The sequence below is a fragment of the Microtus oregoni genome, unplaced genomic scaffold (genome assembly GCF_018167655.1).
Source record: "Microtus oregoni isolate MIOR12 unplaced genomic scaffold, Mior012 000028F_ref0000031, whole genome shotgun sequence".
Lineage (NCBI taxonomy): Eukaryota > Metazoa > Chordata > Mammalia > Rodentia > Cricetidae > Microtus > Microtus oregoni.
Window position 1 is genome coordinate 10,243,816 of NW_024543087.1, and position 25,534 is coordinate 10,269,349.

Below are 25,534 nucleotides of genomic sequence, written 5' to 3' on the forward strand. Positions count from 1 at the left end.
AGTCTGAGATACAAGCACAGTGTAGAGGAGACGATGCCAAATGCAGGCAGCTGGCCACGCTTTTATACTGTGTTAACTTTCCGGTCCCTGTCTAGAGACATTTGCAGCTCAGTCAGGGGAATTCTTTCCTTTAGCACAGCAGCCACCAAGTCTTCGTCACAGGGTATGGAAACAGCAGTTGCAAACAGTGGGATGTACCCAACCTGTAGGGGCTTACTGGCGGTAATGGTTAATACTGGCTGTCCATTTGACAGCACCGAGAGACACCTAGAAGTCAAGCCTCTGGGCATGTCTGTGAGGGGTTTCTGCATTAGGTCTCTCCAAGTGGGAAGTTGATTGTTTTACTCTTTGCTCTTTGGGGAGCCTGCCACCCAACTCCCAAATAAACACACGTGTAGTCTTAGGATTACTTATGAATGCCTGACCTTTGCTTGGCTTGCTTCTAATCAGTGTTTCTTAAATGATCCCATCTATCTCTGGGCTTTTATTTTTCTCTCTTCTGTATACCTTTCTTTACTTCTTACTTTGTGGCTTGCTGTATAGCTGGGTGGCTGGCCCCTGATGTCCTCCTCCTATTTATTCTCTCTGCCCGCCAGCCCCCCTATCCTTTCTCCTGCCTAGCTATTGGCCATTCAGCTCTTTATTAGATCGGTGTTTTAGACAAAGTAACACAGCTTCCTAGAATTAAAGAGATGCAATGTAAAGAATGCAACACATCTTTGCATCATTAAACAAGTGTTCCACAGCATGAACAAATGTAACGCATCTTAAAATAATATTCCACAACAAAAACCCATCCTAAATTCAAGTGATCTGTAAGCTGGGGCCCCTGCCTGAATAAAAAGAGAAAGCAAGCCGGGCGGTGGTGGCGCACGCCTTTAATCCCAGCACTCGGGAGGCAGAGGCAGGCGGATCTCTGTGAGTTCGAGACCAGCCTGGTCTACAAGAGCTAGTTCCAGGACAGGCTCCAAAACCACAGAGAAACCCTGTCTTGAAAAACCACAAAAAAAAAAAAAAAAAAAAAAGAGAAAGCAAGGTGGCTTCCTGACTGGGGATGCTATGTGACACAATGTCACGAGCTACCTTAGGCTTCTGACACATACCTTCCTGTCATAACGAATGGTAACTTTAAACTTTGAGCTCAAAGAAACCTTCCTTCCCAAAGTTGCTTTCATGGGGGTATTTCATCACAGCCAGATGTGAGAAACTGACCACAGACCATTAGAAAAGCTTGCCTATTTTCTTTTGTCCTCAATGCCAGAGAAACCACTGGAACCCGACCATCGTGTACATCATGGGAGCGAAGACAGGAGGCACAATGTGTTAGTCTGATCGCGCTGCTATGACAAAATGCCACAGCTGTGTTCTTGGTAAGAAGTAGAAATTTGTATCTTATGGTTCTGGAAGTTCCAGTCCTGTTAGGGCTGAGTCACTCGTTCCCAGAATGGACTAATTCACGAGTCTCTGCATCGACTGTTTCCCATTGCAAGATGAAGCCCTGTTAGGCCATTGTCTTTTCATGCAGGTAAGCAGATCAAGTCTGACATGAGTTTTGGACAGTTGTTCAAACTATAGCACAAAGAGACAAATTTAGGGAAGGGTGTTGGTAAGAAAATAAGTCTGAGAAAGTAGTTTGTTTTTTTTTTTGTTTTTTTTTTTTTTTTTTTTGGTTTTTCGAGACAGGGTTTCTCTGTGATTTTGGAGCCTGTCCTGGAACTAGCTCTTGTAGACCAAGCTGGTCTCGAACTCAGAAATCAGCCTGCCTCTGCCTCCCAAGTGCTGGGATTAAAGGCGTGTGCCACCACTGCCTGGCTGAGAAAGTAGATTTTCAAGATACAGATAATATACATATATATCTCTATATATAATATACATACATACTATATCTATATCTCCAGTTATATCTATAGTGGGTAACATGTGAGTTGTATTTTCACACATGTATGCGTATGTACATGCATGTGGAGGCAAGAGGACAACCTTGGGTGTTCCTTAGGCATTGTTCACCTTGTTTTCGAAACAGGGCCTCACGTGGTGACTCACCAAGTAGCCAGCAAGCTCTGGGGACCTTTCGTCTCTGTTTTCACGTCACTGGGATTACAGACACAGGCCACTATGACCTAGGGATCAAACTCACGTTTTCAGGCTTGTGCAGCAAGCGCTTGACTGCCCGAGCCGTCTTTTTGTTGTTGTTTTGTCTTTTGAGACAGGGTTTCTCTTTGTAGCCCTAGCTGTTCTGGAACTCTCTGTAGACAGGCTGACCTTGAACTCACAGAAATCCACCTGTCTGTGTTGGGATTAAAGGAGTGAATTACCAGGTCACATGTTTTTTTTGTTTTTGTTTTTGTTTTTGTTTTTGTTTTGTTTTGTTTTGGATTTTTCGAGACTCCGTAGTTTTTTTTTGGTTCCTGTCCTGGAACTAGCTCTTGTAGACCAGGCTGGCCTCGAACTCACAGCGATCCGCCTGCCTCTGCCTCCCGAGTGCTGGGATTAAAGACGTGCGCCACCACCACCCGGCTAGGTCACATGTCTTTTAAGGTAGACTTGAGAATGTTTGTTAATGGATGGGAAGTGAGGTCAAAGGAAAAAAAGAGACACCAAGGACAATTTTTTCAGAACAATCAGGGGATAGTAGGAATGTCTGATGGGATTGGTTAGAGCTGAAAAAATGGCTTAACAGCACTGGCTACTCTCCCAACGGACTCAGGTTCAATTCCTAGCGTCCACATGGCAGCTTACAACTGTCTGCAACTCCAGTTCCAGGGCATCTGACGTCTTCACACCAAGTTAAATAAATATTTTTTTTAAAAAAAGAACCTTGGGCCCCATAAATTTGGGGACTCTGTCAGACATTCCAGGGGAGATGTCAGGTTCATTGTTGACTTTTGTTTTATCTATTTATTTTTGAGATGGGGGTCTCATGAAGCTCAGACTGACTTCAGACTTACTCCATAGCAACAGGAATGACCTTGAACTTCTGACCCTTCCGCCTAGTGTGCATGAGTACCATAAAAAACTTATGCAGCCTTGTGGATCGAAACCGGGTTTCCTCCATGTTGGGCAAGCCCTCTACCAGCTGAGCCACAATCCCAGACCAAATGTTTCTTTCCCATCAGGTCCATGGGCGGCATTGGGGAATATCTACACTTTATTCAACCACATTAAAGGGCTGGAGAGACGGCTCAGCCATTAAAGGCTAGGTTCACAATCAACCACATTAAAAACATGCTACAGATTGCTGTCTCATTTACTGACTTAGAAGCTATGCATATTAGGCACCATCAGTAATGGGCCCGCAAAGATTATACATATTAATGTGTTTGCATGTTGGAGATGGGAGGTGCCTCTCTATATTGCTCAGTCTTCCTTTGAACTCTGAACTCAAGGGGATCCTCCTGCCTCAGTTTCCCAAGTATTTCTTACTCCATCCACCTCAGTCACTGCACACCAGTTTAAGGAGAGTCTTTTTTTTCCCCCCCTGAAACAGGGTTTCTCTTCTCTGTTTAACAGCTTCTGGCTGTCCTAGAACACACTCTGCAGACCAGGCTGGCCTCAAACACATAGAGATCTGCCTGCTTCTGCCTTCTGAGTGCTGGGATTAGAGGGGTGTACCACCACTGCCTGTCAGGTAGTCATCTTTAATAGAAAAATTAGTTTATAGAACAAACGCATGCTTCGCTATGTGTTTGAATGGAAGCATGCACGCCAACAGATTAGAATACCAAGAATAAGAATATAAAAATGTAGATTCCAGAAATAAGAATGTAGAAATAAAGAAATGTAAACTTGTAAGCCTAGGAGAAGGAGAGCAGGCTGTCGGCAGCTATCTTAGCAGCTTAAGGATTAACTATTAACAGTGGGCTACTTTGCTTTACAGCCCATAGCAATGTCTGCAAGGCTGAAGCGGCCCTCTGCAAACTGAGGGTCAGCTTTTAGAAAACCCCCTGATCACTCATGACCAGCAACTGATGTGAGCTGAGCTAACTTTTAAATGATGGGATGTACCTGACATTTTGGTTGCGCATTTTCCCATACCCTTCCCTGCTACTCAAAACAAGCCGTCTCTGGGGAGTGTAGAACTTTGGTAAATACCATCAGAAAGTGCCAGAAAAAAACAATGGGCAAAATGCATACACTAATTTAACTAAAAAAGACCCTGTTAATGGAAATTGTAAAATAAAATAAAGCAATTTGTATCTGAGTTTTACCTTGAGATTGTAAAAATTCTTTTGTTCACGCCTAATGCTTGTTTCTTGCTATAAAATGGGGAGTTCAGAAACAGCTCATTGCCACAGCCTTACAAATCCATCTTGGCTGTGGTCTCAGCTGATAAGCTTTTTGTGCCTCATGGAGATTTATTTTTTATTTTTTTTTAAGATTTATTTATTTATTATGTATACAGTGTTCTGTCTGCATGTATGTCTGCAGGCCAGAAGAGGGCACCAGATCTCATTACAGATGGTTGTGAGCCACCATGTGGTTGCTGGGAATTGAACTCAGGACCTCTGGAAGAGCAGTCAGTGCTCTTAACCGCTGAGCCATCTCTCCAGCCCGAGATTTATTTTTTTTAATTTTTATTTTTTTCCTGGAATAAAGTTTGCTTTAGTGGTTTGTCTTCCATCTTTGCCCAACCCTCATGGACCCAACACCAGTCATGACATTTTCAGGTATTGGGATTGCTGTGGTCTTAGTCACTGGTCTTTTGTTGTTGTTCTTTTGTTTGTTTGGGGGGGTTCCTCTGTGTAGCTTTGGAACTTGTCCTGGCACTAACTCTGTAGACCAAGCTGGCCTCGAACTCACAGAGATCCGCCTGTCTCTGCCTCCCGAGTGCTAGGATTAAAGGCGTGCGCCATGGCCTCTTGGGTGATTGGAGTTTGTTTTTCCAAGACAAAGTCTCTTGTACCTCAGGCTGAGCTCGAACTCTCAGTTGCTGAGGATGACCTTGGATTTCTGGTCCTCCAGCCCCCACCTCCCCGGTGCTGGGAGAACAGGAGTACACCCCCAGGCTGGGTTTATGTGGCGCTGTGGGAGGAAGCCAGGGCTTCATGCACTCATGGCAAGCAGTCTACCAACTAAGTCGCATCCCTAGCTCCAATAGTTTGGGTTTTTTGTTGTAGTTCGTTTTTTTTTTTTTTTTTTTTTTTTTTTTCAGTAAAGAGAATCCACAAAGGTATCTTGCTCTGGACAGTGCATGGCTGGGTCACCTGTCGGTTGGGAGGGCGTCAAGGTGATGCTGCCATGATGGGACCGAGCAGGTGTGGAGCCCCAAGACACCCAGGCCCCGCCTCAAAGCTGCGAGGGGCCAGAAGAAGTGGGCGGGCCGAAGGGCGCGCCTACAGACCACGTGGCGGATGCGGGCCAATGGCCGTCTCCGAGCCCACCTTGAGGCCGGGGCGGGGCGCCGGGCTGGCGTCACCAGGACAACGGGCGTCGCCGGCGCTGTGTGACTCCGGGTTGTGGGCGCGCTCGCGGCCATGGTGAGTCTGGGGCCCGCGCCTGCGGGGCGGTGGAGATGCTGGGCGCCTAGGGGAGGGTGCGGAGAAGAGCCACGGCCTGCTGGGCGGGGCAGGGCCGGGCAGGGCACGATTGGGCCGGGCCAGGTGAGGCCGGGCCGGGCAGGGCAGGGCAGGGCAGGGCAGGGCAAGGCTCTTCGGACTGGTCCTGAAGGTGGAAAGCCCAGGTCCCCCGGTCCTGGATTCCTGAATGCCTGAGGCACCGGGACGCCGTGCTCTCTGATGCTCCTTGTCTGAGTCACACACCCGGGACCTCTACTCGGTTGGCCACCCCGACGCCGTGACGCCGCTCGGCCCGAGCGTGCCCGGGAAGCCACCAGAGGGTGTGGTTGCATAGATGCCCACAACCACACTCTTCAGTCTGCGTACTTGAGGCTGCTTTTATGCAATGTCAATACCGTACCACACATTTGTTTCAAGTTCAGCGTCCTGTCGGGGCTCCTAGCAGGAGGGGTTGGATGATTTAATGGGTGGCTTTGGAAGAGACCCTCTTACCCTCTTTTGTAAAACTGGAGGACATTGAACTGGACTTTTTCCCCCCTTATGAGTGCTGCACCTTCCGTGAGGGATTGAATGAATCTGTCATTAGTGCGTTGTAAACACCGTAAGCCGTTAGTTTTGCTCGATAAACTTGGAAGGCCGTGGGCATGTCACCTGGCCTCCATTAGCTTGTTTAAAGCCTTAATTGACTTGGCCTGTGTGCTGGTTCGAATGGTCAAGGTTCAGGTGTGGTTTCTTGAGAGGCCTCCAAAGATATAAAAGAAGTGGACTCCCTGAGTTCGTGACGCACCCTGGGAATAGACTACTGTTTGAGGGTTAGCTAATAGGGGACGTGCCTAATTTTAATAAATAGATCTCTAGGGGGCCGGTGAGATGGCTCAGTGGGTAAAGGCACTTGTTGCCAATCCTGACAACCCGCGTTCCGTACTCCTGACCCACGTGGTGGGAACAGAGAGTCCTATAAGTTTTCCTCTGACCTCTATACAGGGCATGCCCTCCACATAAGTAATAAAATGTAAAAAAAAAAATCACGTTTGCCATAAATAAATAGATGGATATTTGGCGTGTGTATGTGTGTATGCACACCCAAATGCATGTGTGTAGGTGCCGATGTGAAGTCCAGAGGTCGGTGATTGAATGTCTTCCTCCATCCCTGTCCACTTTACTTTTGTTTTGTTTTTTTTTTAAATATTTATTTATTTATTTATTTATTTATTATGTATACAATATTCTGTCTGTGTGTATGTCTGTAGGCCAGAAGAGGGCACCAGACCTCATTCCAGATGGTTGTGAGCCACCATGTGGTTGCTGGGAATTGAACTCAGGACCTTTGGAAGAGCAGGCAATGCTCTTAACCACTGAGCCATCTCTCCAGCCCCCTCCACTTTACTTTTGACAGGGTCTCACTGACCTGGAGCTCTGGGGATCTTTTCTCTCCTACCCATGGGCTCCCAGTAGCTGAGGTGACAGACACCATAGACAAGCGGGTGGTACTGCAGAACATCGTCTGTCCCTCTGAGGTGCTGTGGAGTAGGAAGTGACGGGCTTTTCTTGTTTGGATGCTTTGGTTCTGAGCTGTCTGGAGTGATTGGCATCTTGTTCCAGCCTTGGGGTAGGTGCTGAAGAACAGTGGGCAGGCCTCACACTCTGGGCTCTGCATTCTTCCCCGTGGCAAAGCTGAAAGAAAAGGGATTAGCGGGCGCGGGCGCGGGCGCGTGGTCGTGTCCACACTTCTGCCTTGGACATCTCTGAGAGTCTGTCCCATCACCTCAGTTTGTGTTCAGGACTTGGCGTCTGCTCACTGTGGCTCACAGACCGGATGATTTACACGACGCCTTTTACGGCCCAGGGAGAAGCAGCAGTGTTTTATAAAAGTTGGTTTCTTCTCTTTGCTCGCCATTCTTCACCGTCTCCCCCCCCCCCCCCCCTTTGGGCTCCTTCCTTCTCACCTCCTTTTCCTGTTCTCCCTATTTTTCTTCTGTGGCTGCTATGTAAGACTTCCGGTGGTGGTTTTAACGTTAGCTGGTCTGGAACACACTGGATGTTGGAGTGTCTTCTCTTGGTGCCCGTTTTGTTGTTGTTTAATTCAGCTTATAAAATACATTTCTGTTTTGAATTGTATGTCACATCATCATGTTTTTCCATTTTAATTCATTCTGCTGACTGTTTCCTCGTATTCTGCACCCCACTTTCTGTTTTTGTCTGTGAGCAGGCCTTTTAGAGGTTTAGGAAACGTGAATTTGGGGAAACTTTAAACTCAAATATTTAATAAGTTTTTCCACTTTAAAGTTTCTTTTCTACCTTTTCTGGGTATGCTCATGCAGGTGTATGTGTGTGGAGGTCAGAGGTCAACCTTGAGTGTTGTGTTGTTCCTCAGGTGCCAGCTACCTTGTTTTTTTTTTTATTTTTTATTTTTTATTAGTCTAGACTGGCTGGCCAGTAAGCCCCAGAGATCACCTGTTTCCCCTGATGGGACTGAAGCACATGTCACAGGACAGCCAGGGTTTTTGTCGGTGGTGGTTTATTGTGTGTTCTTGGGATCAAACCCAGGTCCTCATTCCTATGTGACAAGCACTTTACCAATTGTGTGTGTTTATATGTGTGTGTATATATACACATACAAGGTAGATTTTTTTTTTTTATAGCCCTGGCTGTTCTAGAATTTACTATGTAGGCTAGGCGTACTTTGAATTTGTGGTAATTCTCCTGCCTCAGCCTTCTGGGTGCTGGGATTGCTGGCACCCATGCTCCTAACATAGCCTATGATAGAAAAAAATCTTAACTTCAAGGCCAACTTGGATAATTTAGAGAGATCTTGTCTGTCTGAAAATGAAAGAGGCTCATTGGGTAGAGCACTTGCCTGGCATGCACAAGACCCACAGTCCCCATAGCACGAGGGGAGGGGCAGTTTGAGACCCACAACCCACTGCAAGGGGAGGGGCAGCTTGAGACCCACAATCCACTGCGAGGGGAGATACAAATTGAGACAGAAACTCTTACACAATGAGGCCTCTGTGCTCACTGACCATGAAAAGTAGGTTGTCTGGATTCCTGCTCCTGATGTCGAGGTAGAGAATGATTTCAGTAACTCTCACACCTTTCTTCCATAGAGCCAAGTTCTAGGCCAATCACATTGAATTCCCACACTTCTCCACCGTCCCCATGAGATTGACTTTACTATACATATTTAGAGAGCTAGATTAAGTGCCTTGCCTAGATAGTAGCTGGTCAGTGGCCAAGTAAGGATTTAACATCACTCAGTTTTTCTCCAAAGCCTACGACCTTAACCTTCACACCAAGGCCTTCAAACTGTAGTATGTGCCGCACTAAGAGTAAGAATCTCCGAGGGAGCTGGAGAGATGCCTCCGTGCTTGGGGCTCCTCCAGAGGACCCAGGTTCTTTTCCCAGCACCCATGTGACTGCTCACAGGTGTCTGTCACTCCGGTCCTTGAGGGTCTGACCCCTCTTCCGGTCTCTGCAGCCACCAGGCATGCAAGTGGTACACACACATACATGCTGGCAAAACACCCACATATGCGTAATAAAAAAGGAAAAGAAAAAGAATTGCAAAGGACCTGGGTTTGGTTCCCAGGACCTACGTGGCAGCTCACAACTGCCTGTTACTCCAGGTCCAGAGAATCTGTTGTCCTTTCTGGCCTCCTAGGTACACATGTGCCATACGATCATACAAATGTATACACATACACACAAAATAAAATAAATCTTAAAGAATTTCAGTTGTTAGGAGCACTTGTCCTTGCAGAGGACCCGAGTTTGCTTCCCAGCACCCACATGGTGACCCACAGTCATCCTCTGACCTCTGCAGGCACCAGGCATGCGCGTGGTGCACATACATACATGCAGGGAATGTGCTCAGATAAAATAAGTCTAAAGATAAAAAGAAGAATCTCAGTGTCTTATCTGAACAGCGGAAGGTTGACCTCCCCCTCTTCCCTCTCTCTGACAAACTGTCTATTAATATTGTCTGATGACAGCTTGCAGGATTAGTTCTGGTTTTGTTTACACGTCTTTGTGTACTCGGTTTGCTCCCGGCTCTACGATGGCGTGTTGGTGGCCTGTCTTCCGCAGGATGTGTCTAGACAGTCACAGCCGCTGAGGGCTCCAGAGTGCGCCGTCCTTCTCCTGTTCAGAAGACAGCACCCTCCCCTCCCCCAGACCCCCTTCATTCCACTGCCTTCGTCCACCATGGAGGGGTGTCCTTTTTAGGGCTCGGCTTTCAGCAGTTGGTGTTTCTCAGCAGTCTGACCAGGTTTGAATATGCAGTAATTGCCGCCCGCTGCAAGAATGTGTCTCCAAAGCCGGCAGCAGCGCTGATCTGCAGCACAAACAGGCATGTTTGGAAGGGAGTCTGGTGGGCACATCATCTCCCGTAGAACAATTGTAGTGGGTCTCCACTAAGACCTGTGGTCGCCTCAGCCACATGCTGGTTTTTGTTTGTTGTTTTGAAATTAGTTTTACTTTTGTGTCTGTGTATCTCTGTGTGGGTATGTGGACGTGAGCCTGGATGCCTTAGAAAGCCAGAAGAGGGCACTGGGTCCCCTGGAGCTGCAGTTTACAGGCAGTTGTAAGTTTTAAGGTTTGTTTTGTTTGTTGGGACGGGGATCGTCCTCTGTAGACCAGGCTGACCTCAAATTCACAGCCTCTGCCTCCCAAGTGCTGAGATTAAAGGCGTGTGCCATCACTGGGCTGTTTTCATTACGTGTTTTGACACTGTCTCCTGTATTGCAGGCTGGCCTTGAGCTTGCTGTGTAACTGAGAATAACCTTAATGTTCGGATGCCCACACCTTTACCTCCCAAATGCCAGGGTTAAGAGGCTGACCATTTTACAGTGGGCTTTGGTGAAAACCAGGGCGCAGACAAACACTCGGTCAGCTGAGGTGCACCCCCTGTTTGTTTATGAGATGGGTTTTACTATGATGCACAGGCTGGTCTCAGAATCATGATTTAAGTGAATCCTTCTGCCTCACCCTCCCAAGTAGCTGGGACTACAGGCATATAACATCACACCCGGCTTCTTTGCCAGTTCTTTCATTGGATTGTTGTTTTATGTGTGAGTGTATCATGAGGTATGTACACACGAGTGTGCGCATGCATGTTTTTGTACATGTAGAGCCCAGAGCAGGGGTTGAGTGATTGCCACTCTCTGCCTTATTGCCTTGAGACAGGGTCTCACACCGAACCTAAAGCTCACCATTCAGCCAGGCTAGCTGGACAGTGAGATCTTGGGGTTTACCTGTCTCCAACACCACCCTCCCCAAAGCTGGGGTTACTGGCATGCTCATCCATGCGTGGTTTCTTACATGGGTGCTAGGGATTTGAACTAGGTCCTCATGCTTCCTACACAAGTGGTGCACCCACTGAGCCTAACTTGCCTTTTTGTTGTTGAGAGGTTTCTGATGTGTCCTGGGATCCCCTTCATGGTGTTTGCGAATTGTTATGAGTGTTCATTGGTTTCTGTCTCTCTCTCTCTGTCCCCCCACCCCACCCTTGCTCCCACTGGGTCTCCCTATGTGGCCTGGAACTCCCAGGATAGGCGTGTGGGGCTTCAAATGTGTGGCAGTCTCCTGCCTCTGTCTCAGAAGCACTGGCACTACAGGAGGGCGCTCCGCCATGTACAGCTCCTTTTTCTTTTCTGAATGGTGCCCTTTGTATCAAGGAGGTATTCTCTTAATGAAGTTCACCTTACCTACGTTTATTTGGGTTGTCTGTGGTTTGGGTATCATAGTTTAAAACCATCACAGAGCCCACAGCACAAGGGCTGCAGTTGTTGGTCCTGTGTTTACATCACACACCCCCACTTGGAGTGAGTTCCATGCAGTGGAGGTGAAGTCCAGCCCCATGGTTCTCATGAGGACCCATCATCCTGCACATTTCTTCAAAAGGCTTTTCCCCATTTAAATCAATGGCTCCTGACTGTAAGAGTTTGTCTCTGAGTTGGTGTATGGTGGGCCGTGGTGGTGCACAGCTTTAATCCCAACACTCAAGAGGCAGAGGTAGGCGGATCTCTGTGAGTTTGAGGCCAGCCTGGTCCACGAAAGCTAGTTCTGGGACAGGCTCCAAAGCTACAAGGGAACTCTGTCTAGAAAACCAAAACAAAACAAAACAAAAGCCAAAAAAATCCCAAAATAGAATTTGTTTCTGGGCCTTCAGTCCTATTCACTTTGTCCTTAATCATGCCTCCCAGCCGCCTAGATCCAAATAATCACACAAAAGCTTTATTAATTAAAGCCCTTCTTGGTCTATTAGCTCAGGCTTCTTATTTACTAACTCTTACATCTTAAATTAATCCATTCCTATTATTTTGTACTTTACTACAAGGCTCATGGTTTACCGATAAGGTTCTGGGGCAGGCATCTCCCTCCTTCAGCAGCTACATGGCGTCTCACCCCCACCTTCTTTTCTCCTCTGTCTCTACTTGGAATTCCCGCCTTGCTCTGTTCTGTGCTGCCACAGCCCCAAAGCAGCTTCTTTATTCATTAACCAGTAAAAGCAGCACATAAAGAAGGACTTCCCACACCAGACTTCAGAATTTTAGTTACTATAGCTTTCTAGTTAAAAACTTACACTTTTAGGACTGGAGAGATGACTCGCAGGTTAAGATTGCTCCTTTAGAGGACCTGAGTTTTGTTCCCAGCACCCATGCCCACTCACAACTCCTGTGGTCTGATGCCCTCTTCTGGCCTCTGTGGGTCCTGCACACACAGTTGCATATCATCGCAGTCAAGAGGCACCATGGGCACAACAACTCTTAAAAAGGAAAACATTGAATTGGGGCTGATGGTTTAGGAGTTTAATCCATTGTCATTATAGTGGGAAGCATGGTGGCAGGCATTCCAGACATGGTGCTGGAGAAGCAGCTCAGAGTTCTACATCTGGATTGGCAGCAGCAGGAAGAGATAGTAACCTGGCTTGGGCTTCTGAAGCTCCAAAGCCCACCCTCAGTGACGTGTTTCCTTCAACAAGCCACACCTCCAAATAGTGCCATTCCCTGTAATCCTGTGGGGGCCATTTTCATCCAAATCACCACACACTCAGATATGTAAGTTTGAATAAAAAGTTAAAAATCAACATTAAAGTATTTTAGTTGCGTGTGTGTGTGTGCATGTGTGCACATGTGCATGCATGCATGTGTGTGTGTCTGGGCTCAAGCAATCACTCCACATCAAGCCCTGAAGTAGCTGAGATGTGTGTGCTCCTGTGCTTAGCCATAGAGCAAACGTTGAGATCAGGAGGACTGAGCTCTTGGACTTTTCCAGGCCTGTGTTAGCTACTTTGGGTCCCTTGTATTTTCACGAGCTTGAGCTCTAGAGTGGATGGTGGGAGCTGCAGGCCTGCGCAGCAGTTTTGGGCTGCTGGCCTGCAGTCACTATTGTGAGTGTGGAGTCTGTCAGTTTATTTCGTATAATCAGTTTCTCTCAGCAGTTCTGAAGGAATTTCCTTTTCTTTTCCTTCCCTCCCCCATCTCATTTCTTCTTCTTGTTTGGATGTTCTAGGGTAGGGCCTCACTCTGTAGGCCAGGCTGATATCTTTTATGTCCCAATCTTCCTGCCTCAGCCTCTAGAGTGCTGGATTGCGGGCCTGACCACAACTCCCAGCAACCAGTAAAGCAAAATTTCTTTTCTTTTTCCCTTTGTGTTGTGTGCACACATACACACGGGTGTGTGGGTGAGATATATGCCATGGTAAAAGTAAAATGCTGCAGATCCTGGAGTGGGTGTTGTAGTAAATAGGGGTGGCGGGGCTGCGTCCCCAGCACCCCAGCTGCCTGCTCGGCTAGCTTATGCCCCGAAATAATTACACAGACACTGTATTCTTTTAATCACTGCTTGGCCCTTTAGCTCTAGCACTTATAGGCTAATTCTCACATCCCGATCAACCCATCTCTAATAATCTGTGAGAACCGGTCTTACCGGGAAGATTCTAGCCTAGTCCATCCTGGGTCGGAGCTTCATGGCGTGTGTCTGCCTGGGAGCGGGGCATGGCGTCTCTCTGAGGCATCTGCTCCCAAGAGGAGAGCTGTCGAGTCTGAGCTCACTTCCTCTTCCTCCCAGCGTTCTGTTTACTCCTCCCACCTATCTTCTAACCAATAAAATGGGCCAAGGCAGTTCCTTTATTAGCCAATGACCTTCCTCCATCAGGGTGTGGCGGGCAGCCCCAAGTGGCTTGACTCTTAAAGGGATGAGCAGACATTGCAATATATACCTCTGTGGGTGTGGGTGTGATGTATGCCTCTGTGTATTATGTGTGTGTGTACGTTGGTGTGTATGCTGTGTGCCTGTGCACACGCAAGTAGAGGCCCGTGGAAGATGTCAGTAGCCTCCTCATCACATCCACCGTATTCCCTTGAGACAGGGTTTTTCACTGAACTTAACGCTCACTGGTTCAGCTAGGCTGGCTAATGAGCTGGACTCCAGTGTCAGCCAGTGCTGGCATTATAGACGCTCACAACCATGCCTGGCTTTTTCATGTGGGTTCTGGGATTCATACTCTGGCCTTCTGTTTGCACAACAAGCCATCTGACCCATTGAGCCATCTCTCCAAACCCAGAATGCAATTTCAGCAATGGAACTCATACATATATATAAAATTTGTCAGATTCATTTTTGAGTACTTTATTCATTTTAATGCCATTATAAATTTGATTGCTTTTAAAATTCATTTCCAAGTTGTCCATTTCTGATGTATAGAAATATATTTTCATGAAGCTGGAGAGATGGCTCAGCAGTTGAGAGCCCCGGCTGCTCCTACAGAGAACTGGAGTTCAGTTCCCAGGGCCCACTTTGGGCAGACAGCTCACAGCTGCCTGTAACTCCAGCTCCAGGAGATCCGACGCCCTCTTCTGGCCTTGTAGAGCGCTGCGCTCAGATGTGCACACACATAACTAAAAATAACTCTTTAAAAGTGTGTCATTTCTGTTTTTATAAATGTGTGGTCTTATGAACTCTTTGATGAGTTACAGTATGCTTTGTGGGTTTCTGGAATTGTCTCTGCACAGCCCCATGTCATTTATGTCTTCTGTTTCTCTTGCTGTGTTCTCACCGGAGCCTCCAGTACAATGCAGTGCACGAATGGCTGTGTTGACATCTTAAAACGGTTTATTTTGCCGGGCGGTGGTGGCACACGCCTTTAATCCCAGCACTCGGGAGGCAGAGGCAGGCAGATCTCTGGGAGTTCGAGGCCAGCCTGGTCTACAAGAGCTAGTTCCAGGACAGGCACCAAAGCTACAGAGAAACCCTGTCTTGAAAAACAACAACAACAACAAAAAAAAAAAAACAAAAAAGATTTATTTTATTCATTTTAATTATGTGGGTGTGTTTGTTGGAGTTGGGGCGGTAGATGTACTCGTGTGCTGGTGCTGTGGAGGCCAGGGGTGTTGTGAGCCCCCTGACGTGGGTACTGTGGTACTGGGCACGGAACTCCAATCGTGAAGTTTTTGTTTTTTTGTAGGACAGTAAGTAGTGCTGCTGTGACCCAGTATAAAAACGTGATTTAGTTTTTTTCATGCATTAGCTGAAGAACTGTTGTACAGTCTCTCTCTCTCTTGCAGGTTTTCTCAAACAATGATGACGGCCTTATCAACAAAAAGTTACCCAAGGAGCTGCTCTTAAGGTAAGTGCGTGCGCGCTCAAGAGCTCAGGTTTGGCTCAGGCCTCCGGTCGCAAAACCACCTCTGTCTTGGTGTCGTCCTGAGCAAGGAGGGTCAGAGCCTGGCTGACGTTCTGGTGTTGTTTTATAGAATGCTGCTCAGTTTGTTCCTAAGGCTTCCTTGGTCTACTCCAGAATGTACTAAGTATGAAATCGTCTTATAATGTGATCCATACTGTAGCAGTCGTCAGCAGGTGCCCGTGTTGGATATGAATAGATAATTATAAATCAATTAAATCAACTCGGGGAAAGGTTATTGCTATAGCTGTGGGCTCTTGGGGTTGTAGTGTTTTTTGGCATTTTCCAAGAGATGAAACATTCAGCAGTCACAAGAGATGTGTGGTTATGATGTTCTTACCAAGCAGCCAGTGTGCTGTTTCCCCAGGTACTGAGGAGCAAAGGGACATCTGTGTACCACGGTCATTTTAGAGTCTACAGGTGACACTGTTGGCCACTAGGCCCTGTGATTTTTTTTTTTTTATTCTGCAGTTATCGAATGTTAGTTGTGGAGGCTGTCACGTCTTAATTCTTTACAAACAGTTGACTTATGTGCATGTGACAGTCTTTGAGTGGCATTTCCAAAGCGTTGCCAATATCCCACAAAACAAGAAGCAGGTGCTAATCTCAGGAGGCCGTTTCTTTGGTACAGCTGTCTTAGAGTCTGGAAGGCTGGTGTGCATGACTATAGCTGGCGTGGGGCACTATTGACAGAAGGTTTGTGGCACTGTAGAAGATGCTTGTGTCTAGAGAGAGATGGGGCACACGAGCCTACTCCCTGGCTATACTACTTTTTTGGGGAGGGGGGGTGGGTTTTTTTGTTTTTTTTTGTTTTTTTTTTTTTGAAACAGGGTTTCTCTGTAGCTTTGGAGCCTCAAGCTCACAGAGATAGACCTGCCTCTGCCTCCCGAGTGCTGGGATTAAAGGCGTGCGCCACCACTGCCCAGTTTGAGACTAATTCTTTATAAGTTAAGTCTATTTGTTTGGGATAGACACATGCACGCGTACGATTTGGTGTGCCTGTGGAGGTCAGAATCTCCTCCTATCACAGGCGCCATCACTCACCAAGCCATCATGTCAACCTTTTCTTCTGGAGTAAATTCTGCTAGGCCTCATCTCTCCTGCCAGACCACGTTAAACTTTTTCTCTTGAGTCAGTCGGGGTGAGAACTTAGCTTCTTGTGTAGTGAACACATTTTATTGGCCCCGGAGTGTTGTCTCTGGGGGTTGTCTGACATTTATATCATGAGTGCTTACCACTTAGTTGATAAAAAATACCAAGGCAGAACTGTACGGGAAGGACTGTTTGTACTTTATCCCAATAAGATAAGAGAATCATCTTTGGCATTTTGACCTTTTTCAACTCAAAACTGGTGACAGAGAAGGACTGGATAGCACAAACTGAGAAGGGCTTCAGAAAATGGAGGAGCCATTGGATACAGGGCGGACTGTTGTCAGTAAGCACTGCAGGGGCCGTGGTCGAGGCAGCACCTCTAGCCTCAGCCCGAGGGCTCGTGGAGCACAGGCCTCAGGCCGCTGTGTGAGCCACAGCCAAGTTCAGACAGTCAACATTAGTCATTCAGCCCTGGGCTGTGATTAAACTCCACCCTCACAAGTGCTGCTGGTGTTTGTGACTCAGGGCCACTGGCTTCCTTTTCCTGTGTGCTAGGGTTAGCTTTTATGCTCAGCCACGAAGTGGTTTCTATTTGCTGATACAAGGGAATGAAAGTCAAAACAGGGGATTCTGCCACTCTGTGGTCATGCGGTTTCTGAACCCGGCTTAGAATTAGTTCTTTTGGTTGTCTTTCTGTGGAACTGCCAGCCTGTGGCACCCACCGCTGAGCCAACTATGGGCCGAGTGTCACAGACATTCTGGAATTGTTTGGTCATTGCAATGACAGTCTTGGTTGAGAGATGAGAAAATCTAGAAGAATGAGCATGTGGAAGACAGTGGGGAGTAGGGAGCCTGAGCCAGGTGCCAGGCCCAGGCCCAGCCGGGAGAAGACCATAAGGACACAGGATTCCTCTCCTTTTGATCTCCATGGTCTTTTGTTTTGTTTTTAAAGATTTTGTTGTTTTTTTTAATCATATGTGTTTGTGCCTATGTGGGTGTATGTATGTGAGTGCAATGCCTGTGGTGTCCAGAAGAGGGCACACTGGATCCATGGAGTTGTGGTGTGGGATGCCGAGACCTGAGCTCGGGTCCTCTGCTCACTGAGCCAGCTCTCCAGTCCAACCCACTACCCCATCCCCTGAATCTTTGAATGAAGAGTAACCCAGGAAGAATTGAGCTCTGGAAAAATATGATAAAGTGGGTTCTGAACATTTCTTAAGCAAACATTTGGTACTCTCAACTCTGCTGATAAACCCAACTTCCTCTGTGCCCCTCATTTTTGGCAACATCTACTTAGTGCTAGCTTGTCTCTGCCAATAAATAAATTAGGCCAGGCCTGGTGGTACACCCTTTTGATCCCAGCACTTGGGAGGAAGAAGCAGATGGATCTCTGTGAGTACTAAGTCAGCTAGGGCTACACGATGAAGCCAGAGTGGTGGCGCACACCTTTAATCCCAGCACCTGGGAGGCCGAGCCACGCAGGTCTCTGTGAGTTCAAGGCCAGCCTGGTTGGGAAAGTGAGTTCCACAACAGCCAAGACTGATTCACAGAGAAACCCTGTTTAATGACCCCAAAGTGGGACTGCTGCTGTGACAGGGGCTCAGGGGTAAAGGGCTTGCTGTGCAAGCATGGAGACCTGAGCTTGGACAAACATCTGGACATGTGGCATACACCTGTACCCCAATGCTGAGGAGCTATGACAGGAGGATCCTGGGGCTTCACTGGCTGGCCAGCCTTGCTGATATGGTGAGCCTTAAGTTCAGTGAGAGACCCTGTCTCAAAAAAAAAAAAAAAAAGAAGAAGATCAAGAGGAGACTAAGGAAAGCCCCCCAGTGTCAACCTCTGACCTCATGTGCCCACATGAGTGTGCATGCACACATGCATACACAGGTGCGCACAGCATGCACACAGAGGATAGCAATCCACAGTGTATCAGTTGTTGTGGACATGGAGGTTGTGGTCATTAGGTATAGCTTTCGAATGGTGCACAAGGCTCATCTGTCAATCATTTTTTTTTTTTTTTGGTTTTTCGAGACAGGGTTTCTCTGTGGTTTTGGAGCCTGTCCTGGAACTAGCTCTTGTAGACCAGGCTGGTCTCGAACTCACAGAGATCCGCCTGCCTCTGCCTCCCGAGTGCTGGGATTAAAGGCGTACGCCACCACCGCCCGGCTGTCAATCATATTTTAAAATGAATTGCCGCTTGAAAGCAAATGTCCATCACATTTTCTTGAGCGTTCAGGTCTCCACACTCCTGTTCTTATTTTGGAACTAGTCAGAACAATTGAAATTTTATTTTAAAAAATTTTTATGCCGGGCGGTGGTGGCGCACGCCTTTAATCCCAGCACTCGGGAGGCAGAGGTAGGCGGATCTCCATGAGTTTGAGGCCAGCCTGGTCTACAAGAGCGAGTTCCAGGACAGAAACCAAAAACTACGGAGAAACCCTGTCTCGAAAAAAAAATATTTAAATGTATTTATTTATTTTGAGACAGGGCTTCTCTGTGTAGCTTTGACTGTCCTAGAACTCACTCTGTAGACCAGGCTTCCCAGAACGCAGAGATCTGCCTGCCTCTGCCTCCCAAGTGCTGGATTAAAGGTGTGCGCCACCACCACCTGGCAGCGATTGAAGTTTTTAAATACTGCTGTAAGAAGTCTTACGGGTCAAAACTACCTCTAGACAACCAGAGAGTTATACAGGTTTGCCGAGTGTTAAGCTATTTCTGCAGCAGACTTTGCCTTCTTGGCGAGTGGCTTTGCTCTCAGCTCTCCTTTCTCAGCAGAACTCTTCTGCACCCGGCTCCTTAGGAGAGTGCCACAAAGTCCCAGTCTCCTGGGCCCTTATTTTTGTCTCAGTTCAGAGATGACTTTCTAGGTTTGCTCCTTTGACTTTGTGTTAGATCGTCCTATGGTGGTGAAAGCAGCTGTACTAATCTTGTTGGGTTCCTAGTCATGGTAGGATCTCACACATGCCAGACAGGCACCCTGACTAACCACTAAGCCATCATCATCTTTTTGTCTCTTAATTCCACTTCTTGGTTCTTGTTTGGAGATGCTGTGTGCACAGATGTGCATGTGGGGGGGGGCTCACTTTGTAGTCAGCCTAGTCTTGAACTTACAATCTTCCTGCCTCTGCATCCTGAAAACCAGGATCCACTAGAAAAAAAACAGTGTTTTCCCCTCATCTAGTGATTTTTATTGATAATTTTCAGAATACTTATTATTATTTCACATATTTCTTCTGTGTATTTTGTTATTAAGTTTATGCAACTTGACTTTTTCTTTTCTTTCTGATGTGGGATTCCTTTCTGTATATTGTGAATATCATTGGTTAATAAAGAAGCTGTGTTGGGCCTGTGATAGGGCAGCATAGAGCTAGGCAGGGAAAACTAAACTGAATGCTGGGAGAAAGAAAGCAGAATGAGGAGATGCCATGGACCCACCAGAGGAGAATGATGCAAGCCGCCAGCTAGAACCTTGCCTTGCTGGTAGGCCATGAGCCTCTTGGTAAAATATAAAATAATAGAAATGGGTTAATTTAAGAGATAAGAGTGAGCTAGAAATATGCATAAGCTAATAGGCCAAGCAGTGTTGTAATTAATACAGTTTCTGAGTGGTTATTTCAAGTCTGGGCAGCTGGGGACAAACAAGCCCGCTTCTACAACAAATTGGTGCTCCAACATGTACTAGCTACATCAACATAAAACCTAAAAGCTTAAAAAGTAATTTTAGACACAAAAGAACAGAATTAAGCATGGCTTCTTGGTAGCCAGCGTTTTGCTGGTAGTGTGCCCAGCTCCTCTAAGAGAGGTCTTTCTGATTCAGCAGGAGCAGGAAAAACAACTCTGCTGTTTCAAAATGGCAGCACAAACCACTCTGGCTCTTTCAGGAGACCGAGCACTTGAATGACGTTTGTGGGCCCGGGTGCTTGTATGCCCACTTGGGACCAGGAGGAAAGCAGCTGAGACCATGCCCATGGCTCAGCGCTCCCCTCCTGGGCAGGCAGCAAAATCAGGTTTGCTAGGCATATATAGGCAGGAGAGTGTGGCAGATTCCTGCCACCATACACAGAAATATTTCCAGGACATGCAGTGTGCTACATGGCAGATTTAGCTTTTAGTCAGACAAAAAAAGGGTTTATATGCTGCATGGTACGCCCCAGAGTTGAGGTGGTGAGGAAGGCTCCCACTGGGCAGTCTCAGGGGCAGTACACATTTCCTCCATGTTGGATTTGGCTGAGCCAACAGGCAGAGCCTTGTTGGCCCTAGCCATGCCTACTTAAAAAAAGGTGATTCTGGTCAGAAAATAATTACAGATACACAATAAAGACAGATTCAGATAAAAAAGACCTCTAAATGGATCACAGTGTTGGATAAATGTTCAGAGGCTTGGGAGAGAGAAGAAAAAGAGTATAGAGAGTTATAAAAAGAAGTAAATGGTTTTTAAAAAATAAAACAAAGTCTTTAAGAGACAGAGTACAGACAGTCATAGATTAAAAGGAGTAAAGAAAGATAAGCCACGTAAAGATGGAATGTTCACAGAGAGCCTGTATTATGTATATTATTGTGTTTTCTTTGAATTTTTTGACTGCAGAGAGACATTTGATTCTGGGGACTGGGCAGGACAGAAACCTTTGCCAATAAATGGTGCCAACGTGGACAACTGAATCCACTTAAAACCTGAGAGAGTTTGGGAAGTAGTTCTGGACACAAAAGAACAGAGTTAAGCATGGCTTCTTGGTAGCAGCATTTTCTTGGATGGGCTCTGTTTACTACAGGCAAATAAATGCATCTCATTTAAGAGAGGTTTCCTGACTCGGCTTTAGCTGCAAAAACCTTGCTGCTGTTTTAAGAGGACCCGCCAGCAAACACTTAAATGGTGTTTATGAATAGCTGACAGCATGCTTGTTGGTGGCTGCATGGACTTTGAAACTCCATAGAGTTGTGGCAATAAACATGGCTCCCACCAGTACCTCCGCCATGAGGCTAGACTCTCAGAAAGCTAAGGAATGAGATGGATCCAGCCGTCAAAGCCACAGCTTTAATTCTAGCCACATGGCTTAGCAAATTAAAGACTCATGTGGTCAGAAAAAGAGAGAGATACAGTTAAGGTTAAGATAGATTCAGATGATGTAAACCTTTAAATGGTTGATAGTGTGTTTAAAAATATATGTAGGCTTGGGAAAGAAAAGAAAAAGGATAAAGTGCTTAAAATAAAAAAGAAAGAAAGAGTAGGTGGGTGTGGTGGCACACACCTTTAATCCCAGCACTTGGGAAACAGAGGCAGGAGAATCTCTGTGACTTCAAGGACAACCTGGTCTACAGAGTGAGTGCCAGGACAGCCAAAGATATAGAGAGAAACTTAGTCTCAAAAACCAAAAATTAAAAATAAAAATAAAAGAAATAGAGTTTAAAATAAAGCCATGTAAAGTTGAAAAATACACAGAGAGTCTGGATACTGTATGTTATTGTGTTGTCTTTAAATTGTTTGATGGCTGAGGAAGGAGCAAAAACTGTTAAAAAAAAACATTTGATTATAGATGCTGCTGGATTACTCCAACAACTATATTTTGAAAATGCCTTGACTTCAAAATTTAAGTCAAAAGATATGTTACTTTAGAGAAGAGGTTTTTATTTTGTTTCTATAGGAAATAAGAGGCTGTGATTTCATTCTGGGTTAAGAAAAATCAGGTTTGGTCAAGGAAGACCCCCTGAGGAATCTCCAGTAGGAATGGATGGCCCAGATGTCTGAGTTTTACATCCAGAACAGTTTGAAGACTGCTGGCTGAGATGATCAAGCCTCACAGAATATTTTGTCAGGACTTGACCAAAATTCTAAATTTTCTTTAGGTCCCCATAAGATTCTCAGTGTCCCCAGTCAGCAGGAAGTAGCCTGGAAAATGGACTATGGGTATTTTTCTTTGTTTAGAGTGTTGTATGGATAATGGTCTGGAGAAGAAAAACTAAACAAAGGAGGTTATATTAAGATTATTGTTTTGAAAACAAAACAGGGGAGTGCTGTGGGACAATGGCCTTGTACCCCGTCACTTGTATTGTTTTAATAAAATGCTGATCGTCCAGTAGCCAGGCAGGAAGTAGAGGTGGGGGTGACCAGAAGAGGAGAATGCTGGGAAAAGGAAAAGCTCAGTCCGCTGTCATAACCCAGACAGAGGAAGCAAGATGAGAACACCTCACTGATAAAAGGTACCAAGCCACATAGCTGACACAGACAAGAACTATGGGCTAATTTAAGATATAAGAATTAATTAATAAGAAGCCTGAGCTAGTAGGCCAACCAGTTTATGATTAATGTAGACCTCTGTGTGTTTCTTTGGGAGTGAAATGCTGCAGGACTTGGCAGGACAGAAACCTCTGTCAACATCTTTTTTTTTTTTTTCTTTTGTCTTTTTTTGGGGGCGCGGGGCGTGTTTCAAGACAGAGTTTCTCTGTAGCTTTGAAGCTGGTCCTGGAACTAGCTCTTGTAGACCAGGCTGGTCTCGAACTCACAAAGATCTACCTACCTCTGCCTCCCGAGTGCTGGGATTAAAGGTGTGTGCCACCACTGCCAGGCTACAACCTGACTTTTTCTATACACCTTTCACTCATGCATTAAAGACTTTCTTAGGCGGGGGGAGATGGCTCAGTGGTTAGGAACACCAATGGCTCTTACGGAGAATTCTCAACCCTCCAGTCATAACCACCTGTACCTCCAGCTGCACCTTCTGGACTCCATAGGCAAGTGCATTCATGTACCCATACATAAGACACATATGCAAACGTGTGACTAAAATAAAAATAAATTGTTTAAAAACAAAACAACTGCTTACTCTTGGCTCTCACATAGCTCAGTGGCCCACACCTTTCCTGTCCCTGGGGACTCTGTCACTGTGGGAGTGGTGTCATCCAGACTGGCCGAAGAGGGCTTACACAGATTTTGCACGCCGTCACTCTCTTGGTTTATGAGTTGCGATTTCAGCTGTATCTGTCAGTGTGACACTTTAAGATCTGACTAGTTCCCTCGGATTGTGTGCTCTTTCCTTCAGCTCTTTCTGCGTTTCCTCAGCTTCTGTGTTGTCCTTTTGTTTTTGATGCTTATTCTCCAGAATATTTCTGAGGAAAGGTGTGGGAGAAACATTGTCCCAAGTCCCTGTATGTCTTTTTTCAATCTTACAATGATGAAATGCCGTGACCAAAATAGACTTGGGAAGTGAGTATAGGAACTCAGGCAGGGCAAGACCTGGGAGGCAGGAAAACATGGTGTGGGATAGTCATGAGTAGGGTACTTTACTTCTTTCTGCCCTCTCTCCCCAAGATAGATGTAGCCCTGGCTGCCCTGGAACTCACTCTGTAGACCAGGCTGGCCTCGAACTCACAGAGATCCACCTGCCACTGCCTCCCAAGTGCTGGGATTAGGGGCCTGAGCCACCACCACCCGGCCTTTAACAGGAAAAGAAGTTACTCTCCTTACCTAAGCTGACACAGAAGAGCACTTGAAATGGCAAATGGATGTTATCTACCTATAGCCACATGTTGTTTAAGATTGCATTCCATCTGTTGGCTGTTTTCAGCAGATGATGCAGTGCACACATATACACGTATATCCTTCTGGTCAGTGGTGTGGAAGAATACAGAGCTGAAGAGTAAAGCAGGCCGGGCGGTGGTGGCGCACACCGTTAATTCCAGCACTCGGGAGGCAGAGGCAGGCAGATCTCTGTGAGCTTCAGCCCAGTCTGGTCTACAGAGTGAGCTCCAGGACAGCCATGCTGTTTGTTCCACAGAGAACCCTGTATCAACACCCCCAAAGATATTTTTTTATGTGTGCATGTATATGTCTGTGCAAGTGTGTGTCAGAAGAGGTTGCCAGATCTCCGAAAGCTGGAGCTACAAGTGTCTGAGCTGCCTGATGTGGGTGCTGGGACCTAAACTCGGGTCCTCTGGGAGAGCAGCCAGTTGTTTTAACCACTGAGCCATCTCTCCAGCTTCTGTTTCTTTTGTATGGATGTGTGTTGGTGGGGATGCACCACAGTGGGCATGTGGTAGTCAGAGGCTGTGCTCCTTCCTTAGTTACTGCCGCTGTGGTGACAACATGGCCCAGTGCAGCTTGGGGAGGAAAGGGTGGATTCACTTGCAGGTCCACATCACAGTCCACCATCAAAAGCAGTAGGGCAGGAAGCTGGAGGCAGGAGCCGATGCAGAGACCATGGAGGGCTCTGCTTAACTGCTGCGCTCATTGTGGTTTGCTCGGGCTCACCAACCCAGGGATGACACCACCCATGATGGGCTGGGCATTCCCTCATTAATCACTAATTAAGGACATGCTCTATAGGGTTGCTTAATACCTGATCTTATGGAGACTTTTTTCCTTATTTACATATATGGTTGTTTGATCTGCATGTATGTCTGTGAATCACATGTACAGGGCATTAGATTCCCCTGTGACTGGAGTTACAGATGGTTGTGAGCCATCATGTGGGTGCTGGGAATTGAACCCAGGTCCCCTGGAAGAGCAGCAAGTGCTCTTAACCCCTGAGCTAACTCTCCCGCCAACTCTCCAGCCCCATGGAGTCCTTTTCTTTTTTTTTCTTTTTTTTTTTTAAATATTTTTTTTTTATTGAGAAAAGGAGAAAATAAAAAAACAAGTTTCCACCTCCTCCCAGCCTCCCATTTCCCTCCCCCTCCTCCCACCCTACGCCCCCTCCTCCCACCCTTCTCCCCCTCCCCCCACTCCTTTCCCCCTCCCTCTCCAGTCCAAAGAGCAGTCAGGGTTTTCTGCCCTGTGGTAAGACCTAGGACCTCCCACTTCCGTCCGTATCTAGGAAGGTGAACATCCAAACTGGCTGGGCTCCCACAAAGCCATCACATTACGTAGGATCAAACCCCCGTGCCATTGTCCTTTGCGTCTCATCAGCCCTCATTGTTCGCCATGTTCAGAGAGTCCAGTTTTATCCCATGCTTTTTCAGTCACAGTCCAGCTGGTCTTGGTGAGCTCTCAATAGATCAGCTCCACTGTCTCAGTGGGTGGGTGCATCCCTCGTGGTCCCGACTTCTTTGCTCATGTTCTCCCTCCTTCTGCTCCTCATTGGGACTTTGGGAGCTCAGTCCAGTGCTCCAGTGTGGGTCTCTGTCTCTATCTCCATCCATCACCAGATGAAGGTTCTATGATGATATGCAAGATATTCGTCAGCATTGCTCAAGGATAGGGTCATTTCAGGTTCCCTATTCTTTCTAGCCATAAATAAGGGTCACGGAG

General features: G+C 46.6%; 1 protein-coding gene across 2 annotated transcripts in view; it reads left to right on the top strand.

Moving 5' to 3' along the window:
* The first annotated feature begins 5,410 nt into the window (after positions 1–5,410).
* Fbxl2 (F-box and leucine rich repeat protein 2) overlaps positions 5,411–25,534 on the top strand; it is a 53,387-nt gene continuing 33,263 nt past the window's right edge. For both annotated transcript variants that reach the window (XM_041676781.1, XM_041676782.1), the window contains exons 1-2: positions 5,411–5,477; positions 15,083–15,144. In XM_041676781.1, coding sequence (XP_041532715.1) covers positions 5,475–5,477; positions 15,083–15,144 — 65 coding nt within the window. In that variant the 5' untranslated portion in view covers positions 5,411–5,474. The remainder of the gene's footprint in view (positions 5,478–15,082; positions 15,145–25,534) is intronic.